The sequence below is a fragment of the Mizuhopecten yessoensis genome, unplaced genomic scaffold, assembly GCF_002113885.1.
Source record: "Mizuhopecten yessoensis strain PY_sf001 unplaced genomic scaffold, ASM211388v2 scaffold5345, whole genome shotgun sequence".
Classification (NCBI taxonomy): Eukaryota; Metazoa; Mollusca; class Bivalvia; order Pectinida; family Pectinidae; genus Mizuhopecten; species Mizuhopecten yessoensis.
The window spans coordinates 191,273-215,581 of NW_018406003.1; the positions used below are offsets into that span (position 1 = coordinate 191,273).

The window sequence follows — 24,309 nt, forward strand, 5'->3', positions numbered from 1 at the left end:
ATACGTACATTAGGTCATTAATGAGACAAGTTATAATTGAGAGATACCCTCGCTACACGTACATTAGTTCATTAATGAGACAAGTTATAATTGAGAGATACCCTCGCTATACGTACATGATGTCATTAATGAGACGATTATAATTGAGAGATAATCTAGCTACACGTGCTTGGGGTCAATAAAAAGACAAATTATCTTTATTACCTAGCTATTGTATAGGCCATTACTGAGACCACCATATATAAATGTGAACGGTTGGACAAGTTAACTTTGGTGTATTGTATCACTTTAGCTACCAAGAAAAAAAGACAATCATGTTCAATTCTTGACAATACAAACAGAATTTAATATCCTTGGTACAAATAAATTTGCAATGGGGAAATGCTTCTAGGAGACCATTGTATCCATATTGTTTTTGTCAACCATTTCCAATGTCATTTCGCATTCATTAATGTACATTTTTAACTTCGGTGGTATGGGTAACCTAGTGATGGCATCTCGTATGTTTCTTGTTTGGCCGAGTGTCAGTCTAATACACCCTCGGCACTGATGAGAAAGAAACAACTGCGGCTCCAACAAAACCTCAAACTGATGATGTTGTGGGGCATATTCATCACTTCTGTGTCTAGCGAGGTTCACATCATCACAGAGCTGTATCCACTGACGGTCAACCTTCCCTCCAGCCAGATATAGATAGTCAGTGAGGGTGGAGTCCCGCGAGAAGGCCGACAAATACATGGGAGTCTCATGAGCTCTGTTACAGATATTGATACAAGCACCTGCATTAACTAATAATTGGATCATTGAATGGCTTGGTTTTGAGTTTTGACCAATCAGTAGATGAGTTAATTCTTCTGTTGGAATTTTCTTCTTTCGTTTCTGATATTCTATTGAGGTGGATACCAGGATTTGTGTACTGTTTGGGGAACACCTGTCACAGGCAAGGTGCAATGCAGTGTTTCCATGACAATCCCTGATATTCAAATCACAGTTTTTTTCTATTAAAAACGCTACAATCTTCTCGGAATTGAAGATGATGGACTGAAACAAAGGTGGCCATCCAAATACGTCCTGGGAATCTACTGAAGCGCCATGATTGATTAGATTCTCTGCGATGTTTTGATGGTTTCGTTCTAATGCACGATGTAGTGGTGTTCTCCCACAACTATCGCTAGAAGTGATGTCAGCATTGTTTGAAAGTAAAATATTGACGGCAATATCAAACCCAAAGAAACAAGAATAATGTAAAGCGGTGGTTTTCCCGGCATCTGTGCCATTGATGTTGACTTCGTGGGCTAACAATTCTTTCAATGCATTGATGCAATTTCTAAGGACAGCAAAATGTATAGGTTTTAACGCCATGGTAGATTCCACAGATTTTTCAACATCACATCCAGCACGGATGAGTTGACATGCCATGTCCCCATGTCCAAGTTCCAGGGCGTAGGTGAGAGGTGTCTTGGCGTACAGAATCACAGCATCCAGGTTGACACCGTCGTTGATCAGTGAAGTCAGTAAACTAACATCCTGTTGCTCTATTGCTCCAACAATCTTAAACTGCATCTCCTTTTGGCGCATCTTAACTAGAAAACAGAATCAATTTAATGTGCATTATAAACTATACTTAAAGATAGCACAGTTATCTGAGGTAGGTTCATCAGCCCAAACAAAAATCACAGGTAAAACATGAAATTCACAAAAAGATGCAAAATTCATACATGTATATTGTCATTATACTAATATTTGTAGTTTCAAATCAAACCAGAAGTGCTAAAGATTAATGTTATGAGGCAAACACTTGCCATTAGTCAAAAACTCCTGCCATATAAATAGTGTTGAGGGATGTAGAGCCTTGAATAAGGGTCAAGGTCATTTAAATGAGTAATCTGTGTATCCCTTCACCTCAGTAAGCTACAGTCTATATGTCATTACTCTTTGCCTTATGGGTTTTAAGAAAAAGATGATTAAAAGTGTTAACAAATTTGACCTCTGTGACCTTGAATGTAACCTGTCAAGTTCATTTGTATGAACAATTTGTGTAGCACTTCAGTTGAATATTCAAGGAAGTCAATCAAGTACATGGCAAATATGACTATGAATGCAGTTCTTCAGAAATCATTTGAAGTTTTCAACGTTTACTCCAGTCACCTTAAATGCATTGGAAGCTAGGCCATTTATTTGAAAAAATGTTTGATTGCCCTTTATTCACCCAATTAATGATAAACAAGCTACCTGCTATATTAATGACCCTTGACTGTGTTTATCCTAAAGAGGTTAATTAAATAAATAAGATGACTACTTACAGACGAATGCCATGTCATAACTCAACTCAAATTCCCGCCAGATTCTGTGTATGTCACACAAACAATGCACATATTAAATTCATCGCAACATTTCAAGACCAACTGGTCCCTTTGTCAACCCATGACTGCATGAGTACATGTAAGCAATCTTAGCTTTTTAAAGGGACCAGTCAGTCTTAAAACATTTCCACATGTTTAATATGTACATTGTTTGTGTATGAAATAAAACTTTGATAATAATATGATGTATATGAGATACAATGGCTGATTATAACACTTAATCCCATAGCCCAAGTTTCCTCTGGCCCTGACACCAGACTTAGACATTCCCACACCAAACAGCTATCTGTCAAAATGTCTAGGTCTGGTGTCAGGGCCAGAGGAACCCACACCAGACATCTATCTGTCAAAATGTCTAGGTCTGGTGTCAGGACCAGAGAAAACTTTGACTATTAATCCCAGTGACGGACACACAGTACTTACTTGCTTGGTCGATATCCGACAGACCGAAACAACTTCTTCCACAAGACGGAGAGCTTTCCTCTATAGAAGGGGATTGCATTTGGCTGAGAGGTGGGGGCGGAGGGACAGGACACTGAGCATTGTTACTTGAAGGTGTATCTGATTCCATCTGAAATTCAATTTGAAATCCAAATTAAAGCCATAGACATGTGTTAAAAGGTTGAGGTCAAAAGTATATATTGACACTTTGGCTAATTCAAAACATGTTACATATCAGTACATCTATTAGCACTCATCAACCAGGATAGACTGAGTTTCCTCTGGCCCTGGCACCAGGCTTAGATATTTTGACAGGGTACACCAGACATCTATCTGTCAAAATGTCTTAAGTCTGGTGTCAGGGCCAGAGGAAACTCAGGCTACACCAAGCAAGGACAAAGCTCAAAGGTTGGTAAGTGATAAATTAAAATTGTTGCTAATAAGAAACAAAAGGTTTTGAAAGCAAAATAAATCCTCAAAACTTATCAACCTTATTCGTCTCAACTAAATTCAATCAGTATAATGATATAGGATGGTCTTGATTTTGTTTTATTTTGTTTTATTTTTTACTAACCACAGGTTAACTCTAACCAGCCAGCGCCTGGAGTAAGGGTTGAAGAAAAATAAAAAGATATACTCAGTTATATCAGTTTACCGGTCTGTATTAAGCTATTAGCTTTTGGACCTCCTTGATTTTTGTCTCCATGATTCTATGGAGCTCCTTAATTTCCTTTACTACAGATTTATTTATATTCTTGATTTTATGTCCTATATGATGCGCCTAGTTCCTGCTGTATTCACCATTAATTTAGGTACAATATATATATACAGTTCCTGAGTGACTTAGCAGCAACATGGGTTGAACTTTGCTTCAAGATCCTTCCAATGATGGTTCAAGGTAGATTTAAAGCCATTCAATGTGCCTGTGTTCACAATATTTCCTGGCAAGCTATTGTTATACTCACAATACAACACCTTAACACTCACTCAGTCATCACCCAGGACAAAACCCCTACTTTACTGTATGATATAAATCCATATATATCTCTTATTAACTTGAAATTCAAATCTACATATTTATGTGAAACCATATTCAAATACTCCTCTTAGTTCAAATGGACCAAACTATTGTACTTCGGACATATAGTAATTAACATATCAAAACAGGTTGACGTAAAAAGTTTTTAAAAACAATACATGTTATGCCGTATTTGCACTTTTTACAGATTATGAATTCCATTTGTTACAAAAATATCTTTTATCTAGGGTGCTTGATCCATATGTCAACAATTATGTTTTCCTTTGCATAGAATATACAATGGTATTAGGCACAATTAAAGTTATCCAGCCTTTATTATCTGTTAAGTCTTTTCACAATAACATTTTACACACAGGTATATAAGATTTTAGCTAGTATATATATATATATAAAATGAATTATAAGGGAATGGGCAATACTTTCATTTAACATTAAATTCTTTGCGTAAAACTTCAAAAATAAACATACAATTTTCTTTTTAGATCATGATTGACTTCTTGTCTCGTAAAAAAATATCGGACTTGAGCAAGGCTACTTCTGAGTATTTAGTCTTGCTCTAGTTCGAAATATTATCGTTTTAAGGACGGGGGGAGTCGATTCAATTTAAGCACCTATAGTAGCTATGTGATTAACAAAAATCTTTAAAACACTTATAAATGTAAATTATGACTGAGAAACCAACGCTGCTAGAGTTCTTACACTCCGGTCCGGGATCCGCGGCCTAACAATATCCACGGCGGCTTTTTCACATGTCACCGAGCAATAGCCGTCAATGTTATTGTTTATATCTAGTTCACTACAGGAAAATAAGTACATCACAACTTTTTGAGCATAGATTAGCATACTTACGGGTAAAATGGATGTCTACACCAGCTACTTCCTTATTTGGCAGTGTGTGTTGATGGGTTACCTCCCTTCACATTGTGTTGAGGGGCTCACCATAGGAAATATCATCACGGTGACGTACACTCGATAATGTCTTGGTGCTTATTGTTATTATATGAAACATTTTCAATCTATTCAATTCAAACTACTCGACATCAAAACCTTGCTAACAATGCATGTACCATGTACCGACTTATACTTTAAAATTTAATTGACTTGACCGATAAATATCATAATAACAAAAGTCTGGCTAGCTTAAACGAGTTAACAAGAATAAATGTATCTTAAAATGCATAAATGATTATGTGGTGGTCAACTTTAAACATGTAACTTTAGACGTGAAGTTGAATATGTTTGTATATTGAGGTGTTCGTATATTGAGATTTAAGTTATCGTTAAGCAGATCGAGACGTATATACCATATAATATAAACGTACGTTTCAGCTAACCAGGCTTTGAATAAAAGATATTGAAATCAAATAATACAATCAAAGTACAACTGAGCCCAACTAGTTCTCCCATATGGGCACGGGAATGATTGATAAGGCGAAACATATACATGTATCTTTCAGGTTTCAAAATTTCCTCCTTGACAGTATATAGTCAGGAAGTTGCTATAAGTAATACCACGGACTTGGATCTAATTCCGTGGTAATACCGAGTCACCGTCACGTTCTCTCTGGAGTTCCCCAAGGCTCAGTCACGGGGCCCTGCTTTTTTCTAATCTATATTTATGATCTACCAGACTCTGTCACAAGTCAAGCTACACTTTTTGCAGACGACACTTATGTCTATGTCACCGCTTCATCTGACTCGGACGCAAAAACACTCCATAAACATTGCACAATCATTTCAAATTGTATTTTTTCATGCCTTTCTATAAACAGTAATGCAAAGATCTGTCAGAATATTTAGTTTGTTTTTATTTTGATATCTTTGAAAATAACTATGTAACAATGTTTTATCGTTTGCTATATAAATGGAAATACAATTTACCAATCAGTTATCTAATATAATACACACATATTCTATTCTGTGCTATCTGAACCGTTACCGGATTGATTTTCTTATTTTTTCTTATTTTTTTTTCCATTTATAAAGCTTTTATGGGTAATCCTAGGTAATGCGACCTATTTATATTTATATCTACCTTCATATACTAAAAATAGTCTGTCTCATTTTATAGTAATATCTGCCTTTTTTAACAGTGTATCAGACTCTTTTTAGATTTTTATACTCTGTGATATATGTCAAGGTGAATTAAGAAACCTTTTCTCATGATAGATCTATTATTATTCTCAGTCTTAATACATAATACTCTTTTTTATTTACAAGCTGCATTGTGATCTTCATTATATGTTTTATTCTAAATTGTGATGTCTTGTAATAACATGCCTATTTTACCTGAATAAATATTATCATTATTATTATTTAACAACACTGGCTAATGTCCTTCAACCCTGATAAAGTGAAATTCTACACATCTCGTGGCACTTCTGACCTGCCACACTGCAGGCAGGTCTCCTCTCACAAATTCTAAATGTACATGTTGTGTTTATCGTATACATCAGAGACATGTAATATATATACGTCCTTGTATACATGTAGCTCTAAAAACAAAATAACAATACTTGTATTTAACTGATCATTCTGACGCCTCTAAGTAATGTTAAGTAACGCTTTAGAATATCCTGTTCAAGTTGATGCCTAAATAATAGGGTAGGTCGGGCGGGATTTATTTGATTTCATTTTTTGAGGAGGGTTGGTTGGGCCACGGAATAAGATTAGATGTTATCTGAGTCCATGGTTCGGCTGATTTCAGAAATTACAAAAATCACCAAACATTTATTTAGGTATTTTAAACAATAATATGGGATTTAAATTTGGTTTTGATACCTGTCTGTGAATGAGAGAGGATATATATATGTAGTTGTTTGTTTGTCCATCAATTTGTTTGCATCCAGTGGACAAGTAATCCCGACGCTAGATAGAGAGACAAAAATATTAGGGTCAGAGGTAAAATCTAGGGTCGGTCTGGGCATAGGCACTTGACGCTTTGTTATGTCAGATTTTTTTTTTTTTAATATAAGTATACATTTTTTTTTTCAAAATTATTATCTGATAATTATCTGAATAAAAAAAAGAAATGACAATTTTTTTTCATTGGTTCGAATGATTTAACACTTTTGAGTCAGATCTTGGAGAAGCCACTTGGCTCTGCTATTCTTCATGTTGCTGAACCTGGACAAGGCTTCATACCCCTGTCAGTTTCTATTTCTATTCTCTATTAACATGTAGTTTGTATAGTGTTGTAAAGTATGTAATTACTACTACATTGTATTTGAATGTAATTGAGTCTGACAAAATGTTGGAAGACTGAAAGTTGAATTTAAAGTAATGACAATCTGGTGTAAAAAGTTAAACTGCTTGAATATAAACACTACTATCATGCATTTATTGTATTTCTGCAGTAACTGAGATGGATGTATTCCAGGATGATGCTGTGTTCCAACTCATTGAAGATCATTTTGATATACACGATTGAACCGTGTGGTTGTCCGAGGGTCCAACCAAAGCACTATCTAGGTATCCGTGGTCAGTCTTGGCCACCCAAATCAACTGGTCAGTTGGATATTCAATCCACTCTGGGAATATTGGAATGTCTCCATTCCATACAGAATAATCCCTGCACCAATACGAAGTCTTGTATCTCATTATCCTCCTCGCCAATAAGACAAAATTTAAACTTCCATTGTACAATTGAGAAAAATAGTCCTGAATTGTTGATGTCAGCAGAGGGTTTATTTGCCACCCGAGTGAACATATTAACTGCAGTCTCATTATCCGTTTATGATGTAACTACACTTTGCCCCCCCCCCCCAATTACCATAATACATACTGTGAAAAACCAATGTTGACATCAGATGACAGGCATGAATGGGTGGATGGACAATCAACACTGCATCATAGAAAAAAACCAATGGCACTTTGAGCTCCTTTTGAGCTAAAAAATAGCTAACAATTAAACTGATTTAAAATTTTATTATTGAATGAAATTGAATGATAGCACACAATGTGGATATAGTAAAGTTACCCTAGTGGCTTTGATGAAGACATATTTGTGATAAATAGTTTCTTCTGTTTCTCCGACACAAGTTGTTATATAGATTATGTTATCCTTGGTAGAACATTCTTTTTCTGTTAGAACACTCTTTATCTGTGTTAGAACACTCTTTATCTGTGTTAGAACATTCGTTATCTGTGTTTGAACATTCTCAAATTTCACATGTTTACTTTAAACCTTACAAAGTACAGTTTTAAATTTAACATATTATTGGATAATTCCCCCTTGCCAACACATTATAACCTTTATTAATCTGTCTGATAAGTAGGACAGAGTCAGTGAAGACAAGAACGTGGACTGATCTGTCTCCAGTGTAACCTGTCAGATCTATACGGATTAGTCCATACAAAGTGATGGCAACAGCTGGTAGGACAGCCCCAAATATATCGTCCAAAATAGTCGTCTTTTATCATTTGAACAACATTTTAACTAGCACTGTTTCAATGTTTGCTCTGTGACCAGCTGATAAGAGTCACACTCCCCAGTGTATACCTATTACACAGTAAGACATCACTTAAACACCACAGTATGAAGCATGGCTCCTAAACACTGCACAATGTTTGTTGTCATCAGGACATCTACATGCTCCTCCAGGTGGCGCTTGGGGTCCTGTCAAACACAAATAAAAATCATTAATCATCTTCCTTTAAGAAATGGAGTTTCTAACTTCCAGGCATTAAGTATTTAAAATGAGTAATTTCATATGAAATTTAGGTAACAAAGAATTTAAAAATGATGTATTCGAATTTCAAACTCCTCTTAAAGGGGCATCACGCTGAAGCACGGAATTAGAATATGTTATCTAAGTCCGTGGCTGAAGTAACTATTTTTTTTTGTCTTTTTTTTCAAATACTACATAAACATATCAAGTGAAACTACTTATGGAAAATAACGATCAGATTTGGCTGAAATAGATTCATAAAAATGATTAAATCTAAGATAATCATTGGTATTTCTACCTGTCTGACCAACGTTTTGTTCAGGGATTTCCCTCTACTAGCGCATGCGCATCGCACACCATTTATTTGTAAACAAAATGACTGGCCGTGTACAAGTGAAGTAAGCCAAAGAAAAGTGTTGTACCGTGTCAGCTACGAAGCGAAAAGTTGCCAAATGGTCAAAAGATAGCGCAAGGATAACGTTACGGAATCATTATTACAGGTGGGAAGTATTAAAAGGAGAAAATAACTGCCCTAGCAGTTAGTACAGTGCATGTATTCTTCTGGATAGCCGGTTAAGCTGAAATGGAATCGACAGAAATGCTAGCGCTGTTTATGTTATGAATAAATATCTAAAACTATAACCTCGCTAGTATCTTTGTCTGAGTTTGAACACAGATGAACTTAGTTTAATATGTCAATGGGCATGTATCGGAGAGAGTTTACTTTGTGTTTCTATAATTATACAGTGGTTTATGCGAAAGGAAGGGATAATTGACTGGTTAGTTTGATTTTGTCATGAGGCCCTCCAAGGGTTAACTGTTGTGATAGCCACGGCGTATTCTGTCTCGGTCGGTACTCGTGGTCGGGGTAAAATGAGATACGTGCGCTTTTAGATTTACATAATTTATAATATAACCAGGTTCAGTAAAATGGTATGATTAAATTATATTGCTGAATTAAAAGATTTTTTGTTTGTTTTTACATAGAAGATTTAAATTAGTACTAGTATGAATACCCGGCATCCTCTGGCGCAACGACGCAATATATAAAAAAAACTCTCATCGTCAGAAAGCTACATTATCGCAGCTAGATTAAAAATGTCAAAATGACGGGCCAGGATGAATAACTGAGAAAGAAGAACCTACTTCTAGTAAATAGGATCGCGTAACATTTTTTTTTTAAATCGTGCTATTTCAACAGTTCATGTTTTCATATGTTGTTGACTTAGAATGTCTGATCATGTAACAACCTTTTCTATATAAAGAATTAATTTTCGAATTCAGATAGAATCAGAATACGTATTGAAAACAGGGGAAGAAACATTTGTTTACGTTGTAAAAATGACGAGTGCTGCCGATAACTACGGCTTCTGTTTCGGACAAAAATGAAATTATTAAAGAAACGTGGACTCAACATAAAAAGGGTCCATTGACAAGAATGCTTTAATCTATGAAAAGTATTGAAAACATTTAATTATCAAGTAGCTCAACACGTCCCATATCTGACACATATTCTACATGTAAACATAGTGGTTTTGCCATACAGTTTAGTGTGTGTGATGGCTAATATGACTTATTAAGTGTTAGCGTATGGCAACAGTGAAAGTGGGAAAGAGAGTATACATACATTTGTATGCATGGTATAGAAACAAAAATTGGCCAAAGATATTGAGTTGTACAATGTAAAAAAAAAAAATCACAAACGTTTCTCTTTTTATACGCGTGTAGTTTGTCATTGCATATATGCACTTTATGAAAACATTTGAAAAGGGATATTCGTTTCGTGAATATTCCTTTTTACAGAAAGGTTTGTCCCATGGTTGAAGAAAGGTGTTTAGCCCCATACAGATGTCACATTCCGGTACTAAATTCAATATATATTTATATATATATACTTTGTGTTTATGCCTATTATCATTGTTGACATTTAATTGTAAATGTATGACGAGAGAAGACTGTGATCAATTGTAAAAACTTGTGCCCCATCCCTTGTTCAATTTTATTGGCAACAAATATGTTTAAAGCTAAATAAATATTCTGAATATTGGCAAGTGTGCAATTAACTTCTGATGATGAATAACTACTGTTCAAGAAGTTTTAATACGGACTTAGAAATCATATTACTTGGTTTCATAGTGCGGTAAGAAGTTGCAGTTGCCTGACTCCCCTCTATTGGGGCCCCTTTGGAAACCGTTTCATCTCGCCCAGACCGCTGGTGTTTACTGCCTAGTCAGGTGACGTTATCGGTGCTATTTTCAGCAGGGCTTTCCCGAACAATTCAAATGGTCAAACTGGACATTTGGAACGGACTATGAATATGGGGATAGCGAGGTAACATAAGTGGAAGTGCATACAATACATACATGCATAAAAAAAATATGGCTTTTCACGTGATGTCCCTTTAATTAGTCTCAATGAGAAAAAAAAAAAAAATCAACAAAGGAAATTTTATTCAAATAAAGGTAAAGTACTACATATATACTACTACATATCTAACAGTAACTTAGGCAACAAAGATTTTTTAAAAATAATGTATTCTTATTTCATACTACTTTAAGTCTCCCTGAGAATAAATAAATAAAATTGCAATGAAGTGTTTTTTTCTCTCGCTTATCGGGTAAACAAAGGTAAAGTACTGCCATTTCATCCCTATGAAACTTTAGTAGACTCTCCCATGCATTGATCTGGATGAGTCTGATACGGTCTACAGTGGTGAAAGGGTTAAACATGAACAAGTGTAAACTCTCTGTATCTAGTGTGGCACATAACCAAATTTGGTGGCAATTAAACACGTAGGTGATAAAGTAAGCAGGTTATACCCTGAACAAAGTGACACACTGACTGATGGAAGAAAAATTTAAATATTCACAAGAAACACACAAAACATACCAGTTTGCCGACATTCTTGATAGCAAGTTGTTCCTGGGTCATGTTTTCTTCCTCCTCCAGGGCCTGTAAAACAGAACAGTACAGTATGTTTACCATCTTTACAATTGGCATACCAAACAAGTATCCATCATTGTAGTACAATCAGTAAAAGAAAAGCATACATTAATCCTGTCTCACAATCAATGTACCGACCTTGTGGTAGTTTTTGGCCAGTTCCAGCATTTCCTTGACAGAATTCTCATTGTTTGTACAATGTGTGTTGTAGTCTTGTAGAGATAAACCATCTACCCAACTCTTCTTGTGTAAGTTAAGCAGCATCTACAAAGGTCAAGGTCACATGTTAGATAGCAACATCTACAAATGTCAAGGTCACATGTTAGATAGCAACATCTACAAATGTCAAGGTCACATGTTATATAGCAACATCTACAAATGTCAAGGTCGTATGTTCTATGGCAACATCTACAAAAGTCAAGGTCGTATGTTATATAGCAACATCTACAAATGTCAAGGTCACATGCTGTATAGCAACATCTACTAATGTCAAGGTCACATGTTAGATAGCAACATCTACAAATGTCAAGGTCACATGTCATATAACAACATCTACAAATGTCAAGGTCACATGTAAGATAGCAACATCTACAAATGTCAAGGTCACATATAAGATAGCAACATCTACAAATGTCAAGGTCAAATCTACATTTCGTTTCTAAAATCTTGAGTTTTACCTTTTGTTCCAGCTCATTTTTCCTGTAGTTGATGGCTATGGAATAGTAATGTCTGTTGAGTCCATGTATCAAAGCCTGCAACAAAAAGTAATATTACATTACTGTTCAAATCATAAATACAACACAGGAACAAAATAACCTACCACAACAAAAAGTGATCTCACATTACTGTTCATATCATTAATACAACACAGGAACAAAATAACCTACCTCAACAAAAAGTAATCTCACATTACTGTTCATACCATAAATACAACACAGGAACAAAATAACCTACCGCAACAAAAAGTAATATTACATTACTGTTCATATCTTAAATACAACACAGGAACAAAATAACCTACCTCAACAAAAAGTAATCTCACATTACTGTTCATACCATAAATACAACACAGGAACAAAATAACCTAACACAACAAAAAGTAATCTCACATTACAGTTCATATCATAAATACAACACATGAACAAATAACCTACCACAACAAAAAGAAATCTCACATTACTGTTCATATCATAAATACTACACAGGAACAAAATAACCTACCACAACAAAAAGAAATCTCACATTACTGTTCATATCATAAATACTACACAGGAACAAAATAACCTACCACAACAAAAAGTTATCTCACATTACTGTTCATATCATAAATACACCACAGGAACAAAATAACCTACCTCAACAAAAAGTAATCTCACATTACTGTTCATGTCATAAATACAACACGGGAACAAAATAACCTACCACAACAAAAAGTAGTCTCACATTACTGTTCATATCATAAATACAACATAGGAACAAAATAACCTACCTCAACAAAAAGTAATCTCACATTACTGTTCATGTCATAAATACAACACGGGAACAAAATAACCTACCAAAACAAAAAGTAATCTCACATTACTGTTCATATTATAAATACAACACAGGAACAAAATAACCTACCGCAACAAAAAGTAATATTACATTACTGTTCAAATCATAAATACAACACAGGAACAATATAACCTACCACAACAAAAAGTAATATTACATTATTGTTCATATCATAAATACAACACAGGAACAAAATATCCTACCACAACAAAAAGTAATCTCACATTACCGTTCATATCATAAATACAACACAGGAACAAAATATCCTACCACAACAAAAAGTAATCTCACATTACTGTTCAGATCATAAATACAACACAGGAACAAAATAACCTAACACAACAAAAAGTAATCTCACATTACAGTTCATATCATAAATACAACTCATGAACAAATAACCTACCACAACAAAAAGTAATCTCACCTTACTGTTCATATCATAAATACAACACAGGAACAAAATAACCTAACACAACAAAAAGTAATCTCACATTACAGTTCATATCATAAATACAACACATGAACAAATAACCTACCACAACAAAAAGAAATCTCACATTACTGTTCATATCATAAATACAACACATGAACAAATAACCTACCACAACAAAAAGAAATCTCACATTACTGTTCATATCATAAATACACCACAGGAACAAAATAACCTACCTCAACAAAAAGTAATCTCACATTACTGTTCATATCACAAATACAACACAGGAACAAAATAACCTACCTCAACAAAAAGTAATCTCACATTACTGTTCATGTCATAAATACAACACGGGAACAAAATAACCTACCACAACAAAAAGTAATCTCACCTTACTGTTCATATCATAAATACAACACAGGAACAAAATACCCTACCACAACAAGAAGTAATATTACATTACTGTTCATATCATAAATACAACACGAACAAAATAACCTACCACAACAAAAAGTAATCACACATTACTGTTCATATCATAAATACAACACAGGAACAAAATATCCTACCACAACAAAAAGTAATCTCACATTACCGTTCATATCATAAATACAACACAGGAACAAAATACCCTACCACAACAAGAAGTAATATTACATTACTGTTCATATCATAAATACAACACATGAACAAATAACCTACCACAACAAAAAGTAATCTCACACTACTGTTCATATCATAAATACAACACAGGAACAAAATAATTAATACAACACAGGAACAAAATAACCTACCACAACAAAAAGTAGTCTCACATTACTGTTCATATCATAAATACAACATAGGAACAAAATAACCTACCTCAACAAAAAGTAATCTCACATTACTGTTCATATTATAAATACAACACAGGAACAAAATAACCTACCGCAACAAAAAGTAATATTACATTACTGTTCAAATCATAAATACAACACAGGAACAAAATAACCTCCCACAACAAAAAGTAATCTCACATTACTGTTCCTATCATAAATACAACACAGGAACAAAATAACTTACCACAACAAAAAGTAATCTCACATTACTGTTCACATCATAAATACAACACAGGAACAAAATAACCTAACACAACAAAAAGTAATCTCACATTACAGTTCATATCATAAATACAACTCATGAACAAATAACCTACCACAACAAAAAGTAATCTCACGTTACTGTTCATATCATAAATACAACACAGGAACAAAATAATTAATACAACACAGGAACAAAATAACCTACCACAACAAAAAGAAATCTCACATTACTGTTCATATCATAAATACGACACAGGAACAAAATAACCTACCACAACAAAAAGAAATCTCACATTACTGTTCATATCATAAATACGACACAGGAACAAAATAACCTACCACAACAAAAAGTAATCTCACATTACAGTTCATATCATAAATACAACACATGAACAAATAACCTACCACAACAAAAAGTAATCTCACATTACTGTTCATATCTAAATACAACACAGGAACAAAATATCCTACCACAACAAAAAGTAATCTCACATTACGGTTCATATCATAAATACAACTCATGAACAAATAACCTACCACAACAAAAAGTAATCTCCCATTACTGTTCATATCATTAATACAACACAGGAACAAAATATCCTACCACAACAAAAAGTAATCTCACATCACTGTTCATATCATAAATACAAGACAGGAACAAAATAACCTACCACAACAATAAGTAATCTCACATTACTGATCATATCATAAATACAACACAGGAACAAAATAACCTACCACAACAAAATATCCCAAGGAACATGTTCAATTTCTTTATTACTTGAACTTTCTTATGTGTTTATAACTGACATAGTTATATCTGAATTACTTTAAAACAGACCTACCTGAATTGATGTGTCTTATTAACTCATTCACCCCTACCTATTTAAACTGGACTTGCCCAGTCTTTGATTTGGTAAGGTTCAAGTGTGAGTTTAGGGTGAATGGTTTGAATACCTGTATTGAGTATCTACCTGTATTGAGGGTTTGTGAAGATGTCCCAGGTTTGACGTTGTCTGGCGTGGTTCCTGTCCTAATACCATCATGTTCGGATTGATGAGACGGAAAGCATCTATCACCACCTAGACAATGTAGGAACAAACAGATGCTACACAAAAATCTATACAGTACAGGACAGAAACAATAGCAGAGCTTTCTCATACCAGTGTGCTGACAAATTAATAAAACACAAAACTTTGTTTGAAAGAGTATAGATTGATTAGTGTTGGGAATTGGTTGAAATTTTATGATTGATCATTGGTTACCATCAACCAACCGATGATCGATCAATAATCGTTTTATAGAAATACATAGTGAAATCCTCCACGCTGTTGTGTCACTTAGGCAAATTTAAAAGTGATACCATGTAATTATAATATAAGAAATACCTCTCTTCAAACACTGAATCTGTTATATATAGTCCTCATTAGCAGCTATGAGCTGAAAGTAAGTCATGCAGTGATGATAGCATCAATATTACAAAGAGGCTGGAAAAAATGTCTACTGAAAACTCCATAAAATCTACATATAAGCATTCCGACTAAAATCAATCATGGATTTTGTACTCCATTAATCAGTTTGTTAGCCTAACTGATTGATGCCCGACTTAGTCGATTAATCGGAACACCACTAAAATTGATATTACAAAACGTCTGCAAAGATGATCAGTTTCTCAACATGAAGATATTACAGGAGAAGACATATAGGCACTACCTGTTGTCTAGTCCTTTTGTTAATTCAATAAAATTTGTTGAAACCAAATAAATTATAATTTTGTATTATATATTTTCTATGAGGAAAATGTGAAAAGTTGACAATTAGAAAAGTGACAGACAAATAAGAGCTTACAATTAGTTAACACTAACCTTGCCTTTGACACTCTGAATAGGGTCAACGACGACGGCCACAGCACGTTCTGACAAGGCCTCAAAGCTCTGCTGTGTGTTGATGTCTACTCCAGACAGCCAGCATCCAAAGCCGGGATGGGAGTGATACCAGCCGACCACCATTTCTGGTCTGTAGAAAACATGTTCATGTAGGAATTAGTCTTGTTCTCAGATTCATGCATTATAATCTATAGAGGAAAATGTACTTATACTCTACATAAACAGTCGAAACACAGCAGAGTCAGTTCATGTTCTCGGCAAGTGAAATTTATAATCATTGTTAAAGATAATTTTCTGCTTGTTTGCTACAGTATTAATGTAAGTAGGTATAAGGGTTTGGTTTGGCTTGTGACGTGTTACAGGGTAAGTAAACTCTCACAGAACTTAATCAGAGTTTTGAAGTAAGTTTTCACTTATGTGCTACATTAGAAATGTCATAAGGTTAGCTGCAGGAATCGTAGCTTCTAGGCCCAATTGTTTTTTGTTTTTTTTAATTATCGGACAAAAATAAAAAGATTGGGCCTAGAAGCTACGGTTTCCGCTGCTATCATAAGGTTAACTACCTAATCGTTTACACCACCTATTCAAAGCGGAGAGCAGTAAGTACATGTACCAAATTGGTTTGTCATTGTCATATACAGCACCCGTGGCCATCCTTGTTCATGTAAACATTCTAAACCATGGTCATATGCCAGGTATTGTCAAGTAAGGCATTAGGAGACAAAAGAGTTGTTAGATAGAAGAAAATCCCAAACACTGCAATGGGTGCACATGCAGCAGATTTACCTGGGTATTTTAATCACTTTTATTGTCTCACAGTAGAAAGTACAAAAGAAAATCCCACATGCAGAAGGGGTTTCCACATTATTTCATTGACCCCTATAGTCACATTTAGACTCTTCCAAGGCCATGAATTATTATACAGTCTTTTGTTAAAATCCAGGGGTGAAAGAGTTAACCGCGGGCCATGTTGTATACAGTATAAAATGAACCTGTCAATCTGTTTACCTGAACGCATTATTAAATGTACTTGTCAATCTGTTTTACCCGTCTACGATATAAAACTTACCTGCCAGTCTGTTTTAACATGTCCAACATCTTAGCCTGGAATACTGGATCTACGGCTTCAACACTCACACCCTGTAAAGCGTCAATATCATAGAATATTATACCTAACCAAACACATAAAAGTTGTTAGTTTCTTAAGTTGGTAATCCACTACATCATGTTGTTAATAGTTTCTAAATAGGAAGCATAAATTCTTAAAACAAATCACACAAGTGATCATAAAAATAAGAAAATTATTGTGCAAAGTACATCACGTATCTTGAACTTTTGCACCATACAATGTAGGTGAGAAATTCATGAATGCTTTTTCTCATAGATGTGCAGAATGTGTATACCGGTAAGATATTTAATCTTGAAAACCTTTAAGATATACACAATGTACTGGAAAGTAGAACCATTTTATAAATCCAAGAATTGTATTGGAAAATTCTTTCATACAGTTTCTGTACGGTACATTAACTGTCAAAATACAGAAATTTTCCTCATTTATAGGAAATGTGTCTGACAGGCGCAGCAAGAATCAATTTAACAATAGATATTGATGTCCATTTCGATGGTTTTATTACGCGTCAAAACTTACAAGATTATTAAGAGAGCTTTTGTGAATTCAATGCTGTTTCAATACGTATCTGACATCTACCAAGATGGGTACTAATCTCACTGATCCTGAGAAACACATCAATGATATTGACTAGTCAAAATTTTACGACTTTGACTGGTACATAAGGCAAACACATCATTGAACAGGAACGGCCATTAACTCAGCATTCTTGACTTAGGAATGACAAAATCTTCAATGACCTGGAATGGTCTTAACTTACTGTTCCTGACTGAGGCATGGCAAACACATCAATGACCCGGACTGTGTAGTCATCTACAAACTCTCCAAGCATAAGTCCCATGACTTCCATGGGGACACCAGCTCGACCGTGCTTTAGCATCTGTAAACAGGAGCAATTTCAAACTCAGTCACAGAATTGATTTTTTATTCCTGAACATTTCATTGTCTAGGGCTTAAATACACTAAGAAATGGAACAATGAACAGTATATTCAGATCATAATGATAAAAAAAACATATGCAATTATGATATTTTAAAATCAAAGAATTAAAGAGTACTGATTTTAGATTAACAGCACAATTTCTTGATTAAAATAAAGAGTAATGTTTACTTTTCTATCACCACGATATTTAAGGAAAATAAAACATGGGGTTTAAACATCCATCACGAGACTATTCTAGTCTTTCTCTAGTCAAACAGTCTCGGTAAATTTCTATTTCCTGTAGATCAGTCAACTAAACTTATATTCAAGATTCTCGCCTTCCCTGCTCAGTCAGCAGCTAGCATTGTTCAAGTTCAACTTCTTGCCTAGTAAGATAGTCTCGTTTGAGTTCACCCATCCCCATGTCAGTTCTGCAAATCATGTTGATGTTCACCAATCCTGAATGCCCCACCATATCAATTAGTCTTGCTCAAGCCCCACCCAATAACACTTTTCTTTTTATGATGTACAAATTTTCTAGAAAATGTGATGGAATCATATGGCAAGCACATTAGTGAAAGGTATAAGTTACCTTGAGAAGGGCCAGTGATGAAATATACACCTGCTCTGCTGTGTCCACTGCAGGGGCATCTGTAGGAGGGGCTCCCTGTAGCACAATGTAGATATAAATAAATAAATATACAACATTTGATATAGCGCCCTATCTAGCTAACATAAGCCACTCTAAAGCGCTTTACAGTACATAGATATACAATTTTATACAGTCAATACAATTAGCATATATATATTAATCAATACAATATTGAGGAATTCGCAGGAACTGCCTTATCAGGCACTAACTACTAGTCCTATGCCACCTGGCTAATATCTCCCTATGTGTGTATGCCTGTGTGTGTGCTGAAGATGTATTTTGTTCTGTTTGTAGTGGGACCGTGCTTCCAACGCTATCATTTATAGTGCCACCTCACTTGAATGCTACAGCACAGATACCGCAACACCCACCCCAGACCATTTTTCACTCCACCTGGGTTGTTGGAGTTGTGTGGACAGGAGAAAAACACTTTCTCTAATATTCCATGCGTACAGCGACCACGGGGATATATTACATCCTGAATATATGACAAACAAAGGTGTTTTATATCTGTGTTAAACCAATTTTGAGACTCTGCATTATATGCTAAAATGATATATATATCATAATTCAACTGAAATATAAGTTTTTTACGGTATCATCATTTAAGCTTTTTCTTATGATGAAAATGTATACAATTTAAATTTTAGGCTTCAAAATATAATTATCATATTGACAATATGATTAAAAAGAAGAAATGCTCTGTATTCCTGTTGAGTATAGAGGAAAATTTGTTTCCAAAAAAGAAAAATGTGTACAATTTTTATCTTCAATATGCAATATGACAATCTAATTAAAATCAGATCCTAATTCCCATTCCTCTACGATACTCTTGGAACAGGAATGAGGATCTTCTCTTACATTCTAATGTTAGAGTATTGTAGAGGAACAGGAATTAGGATCTGATTTTAATTAGATTGTCATATTGCATATTGAAGACAAAAATGTACACATTTTTTCTTTTTTGGAAACACATTTATCTCTATACTCAACAGGAATACAGAGCATTTCTTCGTTTAAAGATAAAAAGTGTGTGGTTCTTTTTCTATGTTGAATATCTGTTATCCCAAATTTCACAAGATATATTAGTTCTCATGAATTACAAATGATTTACAGTCATAGACAGAAAACTGGAATGTAACAATTCTGAGGCAGTATTTATTTCAATTATTTCTTTAGTTTCGGTCAAAGACGCTTGACAGTTAGAACATATAGCAGGCTTACCTGTCCCAATCCTGGCATCCCTCCTCCTAGTCGTAAGAGTCTTTCCATTGTATTTCTGATAATAACAAACCGGAGAAAATGTAACGTTATATTTTATTGCTGTATTGACATATATAATATTTGTAACATTTCAGTTTTTATGAAAATGAAGCAAAAGTAATTACATCTGCAATAAAGCAGGTTAGGGATTTTTTTTAATATATTACCACATATTTAAATACTAGATCTATGCAGATGTCTGTGATTCTGATCTGTTGCCACTGACAGAGTAACGGGCTGTTAGCTAGTGTGAACAATGCTTGTACAGCTATGTAAATTTACGATAGTAAGCAGCAGTTTTCAGCAGTTAACTATTAAAATGTATATCTTACTTTGTAATGAAATCAATAAAATATAACAAATACTATCAAATCGTCTATAAAATATAGTGGAAACATTAATGAATTACCTCCTTGAGCCGGTCCAACTTGCAAAATTTTCTCGGAAGTTAAACGAGAATACTAAAAAGTAGAGGGGTTAACTTCCGTTCTGGTCTTTTCCGGAAAACCTACATTGTATTTATTTATTTAATATGTTTTACGGCACGGCCGTTTAAGTGAGGGCGGAGCCAGGTTGTACTGTAAATGTATCGGAATATCGATACTGTACTCTTTCAAGCATTGAGTGATGTGTTAAATTACTAAATCAGACCTACATGTATAGCTATAAAGTGTATACATGTATTACAGCCTGATTTCTTTTTGGCTGACAAGGTGTTTGCTATCTTGAAGTTTTCCGCCTAGGCGTATGATGACATGACATTAATGTCAGAATCATTAGACTCTATATAAATATTTAAATTTGCACCTCTTGAATCCATTGCAAAAATCAAATGCAGCGTATTCTACAAAGACATTGAAATAAAACATAATATGAAAAGGCAAAGCCTTAAAAGAGCAAAACTTTTGTTGATCTCTGATATTAACTGATTCAGAATGAGATAATACTGCTTTCAGAATGAGGTAAGATAAAATTTATTTAAAGTTGGCTAGTCGAGGGATAATAATAAAACATAAACTCTAATGAGATTAAGACCGACATAACAATAGGGGAGATAGGGGCAAATTCGGCCCTTTTTATAAAGTCCGTTTTGGTAAGTATGGCAGAACGTCCGTTTTTGAACATTATTTAATTTTCCCTGTTGGATGATCGGATGGCCGAACGAGCCCCGCAATGGCCGGATAGTTTCAGACAGGCATTCGGGTAAATTCGGCCCCATTGGAATCAGCTTAATTATGACGTTATAAAGCATACAACGTCAGATTTTACCGCCAATTTTACGACTTTTTATGTGTTACATTGGCCGAACTTGCCACGGTATCATTGGCCGAAACTGTCCGGGCCCAAATTGAAATTTCAATCAATTCTTATCGTACAGCAATATGGTAGTGAGTGGTTGGCTTGGCTTTTATGTATATCATTTGAAGTTGTCAGTGTGTTACACGTTTGACCGTAAAACAATAGCAATTCCGTTTACAGAAAGTTCGCATAACTAGAAGCGAGATCATGATTTTCTTTCTACTCTCTCAAAAGTAATTTTCTCCTGTTTAATAATTTTAAATTAGGGCTTTCCTTGCCATTTTTTCTTGTGAATGCCCAGCCATCTAAACTGCTAAGTTCTTTAAAGTTGTAAATATTAGCTCAAAAACAAAAATATCAAGGGTGGCCGAACTTGCCCCGGTCTCCCGTATGTAGATTTTTTGTATCGTTGATGATTGGTAAAAATGTATTAGCAATATAATTTTTGCATCAATGACGCAATTTTCAAAGTTAAAGTAGATATTTATTCTTGTGCGTAACGTATATGATGCGTCGGGTGGCGCAGTGGGTAGCGCGCTCGTATTCACCAAGATGGCCGGATTCAATCCCGGCTACCTGCCCGACCACGCAGGTTTTCTCAGGATATTCCGGCTTCCTCCCACATTAAGAATTAAATCCTCTGCGTGCTTCCGTCAGGTTACAAAAAGAATGATTGAAAAACTGCTTTGTAATTGCTATAGAAAAAAGTGCATATTAAATGTTAGTTAAAAAAAAAACAATAAAAAAAACCATTGTAATACTTTGATGTAACTGAAATTGTCGTTATATCGATATATAGTCTGAATTCCTGTTCCATCCTGAAACACCGGATTGAATTTCAAGTTTTGTAACTGTCACTGAGGTTTGACAGGTAATGATGCCTAATAAAATTAAACAGTTTCTGTCTGTAACTAGTTATAAATCGGCATGTGTTGTGAAAAAGTGATACGTTGCTGAAAAATGGCGTTGAACTCGGGTTCGTTGTCTGGACAATTATTGTTGATTTCGACATAAATGAATTATCCATTGTTTCCTATATGAGTGGTGATGCATACATAAATTATGTAAAGACTATAACCAGACCTTCAAAAACGTTAATTATTTCGTTCATATACACAACAAATCGAAATCAAAAGCTGATGACATTTTCCATGACATGAAGTTTCTATTGAAAATAAGAAGAATATGCGAAATCACAAATTTCTGGTCACGATCGACAAGCGTGCCATTGGTCTGGAAGCGGCCGTTGTTACAGTGGTATGGCCCTTTATGTACAACAATGCAGACAACTGCTCATTCAATTTATGACGGGCGTATTATGTTCCGTTTTTGCAATAAAAATTTAAAATTTCGTGGTTTTCACATATTAGCCTGTTTCAATGACATTATATTTCGCTGATTTCTGATTTTCATCTATCTATATCATACCAAATTTATGTGTTCGTCGGGATTTAATTTCGTGGATTTGTGTTATCTACGACATAAAGGAAATTTAATGTCCAATATTTATTTTTGATTTTACAGTATAACTAACAATTTGCTGTCAATGGAACACTCGTGATCGCTTCAATCTCACTATTAGGGTCAGATACATAGCGGGGCCCTTCCTGACATTTCAGTGATCTAGTTATCATTAGCTCTTTCACATTCCAAATATCCAGATTAATTGTTTTTTGAGCATCAATATTTTTTTTATTTTTTTCTTAACTGGATTTTGACAGGCAGTTTCAGTATCCATGCTATGTCTCATAAATAAGTGCCAAATACAGTTTAGAAAAATTCTGAATATCATATATATGCATCCAGCTGGACACCCCATGTACCATGACATACATATTCCCATTAGGTTAAAATCACTTAACTTCAACTTTTCTATTTTGCAGATGTTGGAGCAACTACCTCCTGAAATTTTAACACTGATTTTACGAAAAATTGACATCGGATATTTGATCAAACATGTTGCACCAGTCAGCAAACAACTGCATAAACTTATCCACAGTACATCGTCTTTGTGGCGTCACTTTCCAGGAGAGGACTGTTTGGAAAATCAACCAGACCCCCTGGAGTTCAATGTTGATACCATTAAAATTGTTTTAAAGCATGCTCAATTTTTCCACTGCTTAGAATTACCAAGCATGGGATGGAGCAACTCTGTTCCTGAGCTTGACTGTTGTCTGTTAAAGGGCTTATCATTAGCAAAACATATTGTATGGCTCGACCTACAAAACACAGCCATTTCTTCTTTGGGATTCTTGTGCGACATGACGAAATTGGAAACTTTACTGCTATCATGCTGCGAGAACCTGCTTGATGTGGACTTCACTGTAGTCAGGAAGTTAATTTAGAGTATTTAGATATCTCATTTTCCCAAATCACATTTCCAACTATCTCCTATTCTGTACCCAACAACATCCTACACTTGGAATGCTCTGGCATAAAGTTTACTGCAGAGGAATTGGAATATTGTCTTCAAAGTTACAAGAAGTTAGACTCTATTAGTGTAAAAGCATCACTGATGATTTCAGTAGATATCAATTTAGGTACCGGTCCGATTATATGAAGACCATCGTGTGACAGTGGAACCAGCATACTGGCTATGAAGTGCGAATTATTTACTACATGTATTGACAATAT

At 34.7% G+C, this 24,309-nt stretch overlaps 2 protein-coding genes across 2 annotated transcripts; both read right to left on the reverse strand.

The window, feature by feature from the left end:
* Positions 1-325: 325 nt before the first annotated feature.
* Positions 326-4,799, reverse strand: LOC110450610 (tankyrase-1-like). The gene is made up of 3 exons (XM_021498221.1): positions 4,693-4,799; positions 2,787-2,934; positions 326-1,583 (listed from the first exon to the last, which is right to left on the reverse strand). Exons 2-3 carry the CDS (start codon positions 2,932-2,934, stop codon positions 388-390), a joined length of 1,344 nt encoding a protein of 447 aa, XP_021353896.1. The 5' UTR covers positions 4,693-4,799; the 3' UTR covers positions 326-387.
* Positions 4,800-7,755: 2,956 nt separating this feature from the next.
* Positions 7,756-20,839, reverse strand: LOC110450608 (26S proteasome non-ATPase regulatory subunit 14). Its single transcript, XM_021498218.1, has 11 exons — positions 20,786-20,839; positions 20,338-20,392; positions 19,054-19,128; positions 18,301-18,420; positions 17,481-17,551; positions 16,391-16,541; positions 15,500-15,607; positions 12,134-12,208; positions 11,595-11,720; positions 11,403-11,465; positions 7,756-8,461 (listed from the first exon to the last, which is right to left on the reverse strand). The coding sequence occupies exons 2-11, from the start codon at positions 20,383-20,385 to the stop codon at positions 8,363-8,365; spliced, it is 936 nt and encodes a 311-aa protein (XP_021353893.1). The 5' UTR covers positions 20,386-20,392; positions 20,786-20,839; the 3' UTR covers positions 7,756-8,362.
* Positions 20,840-24,309: the final 3,470 nt, after the last annotated feature.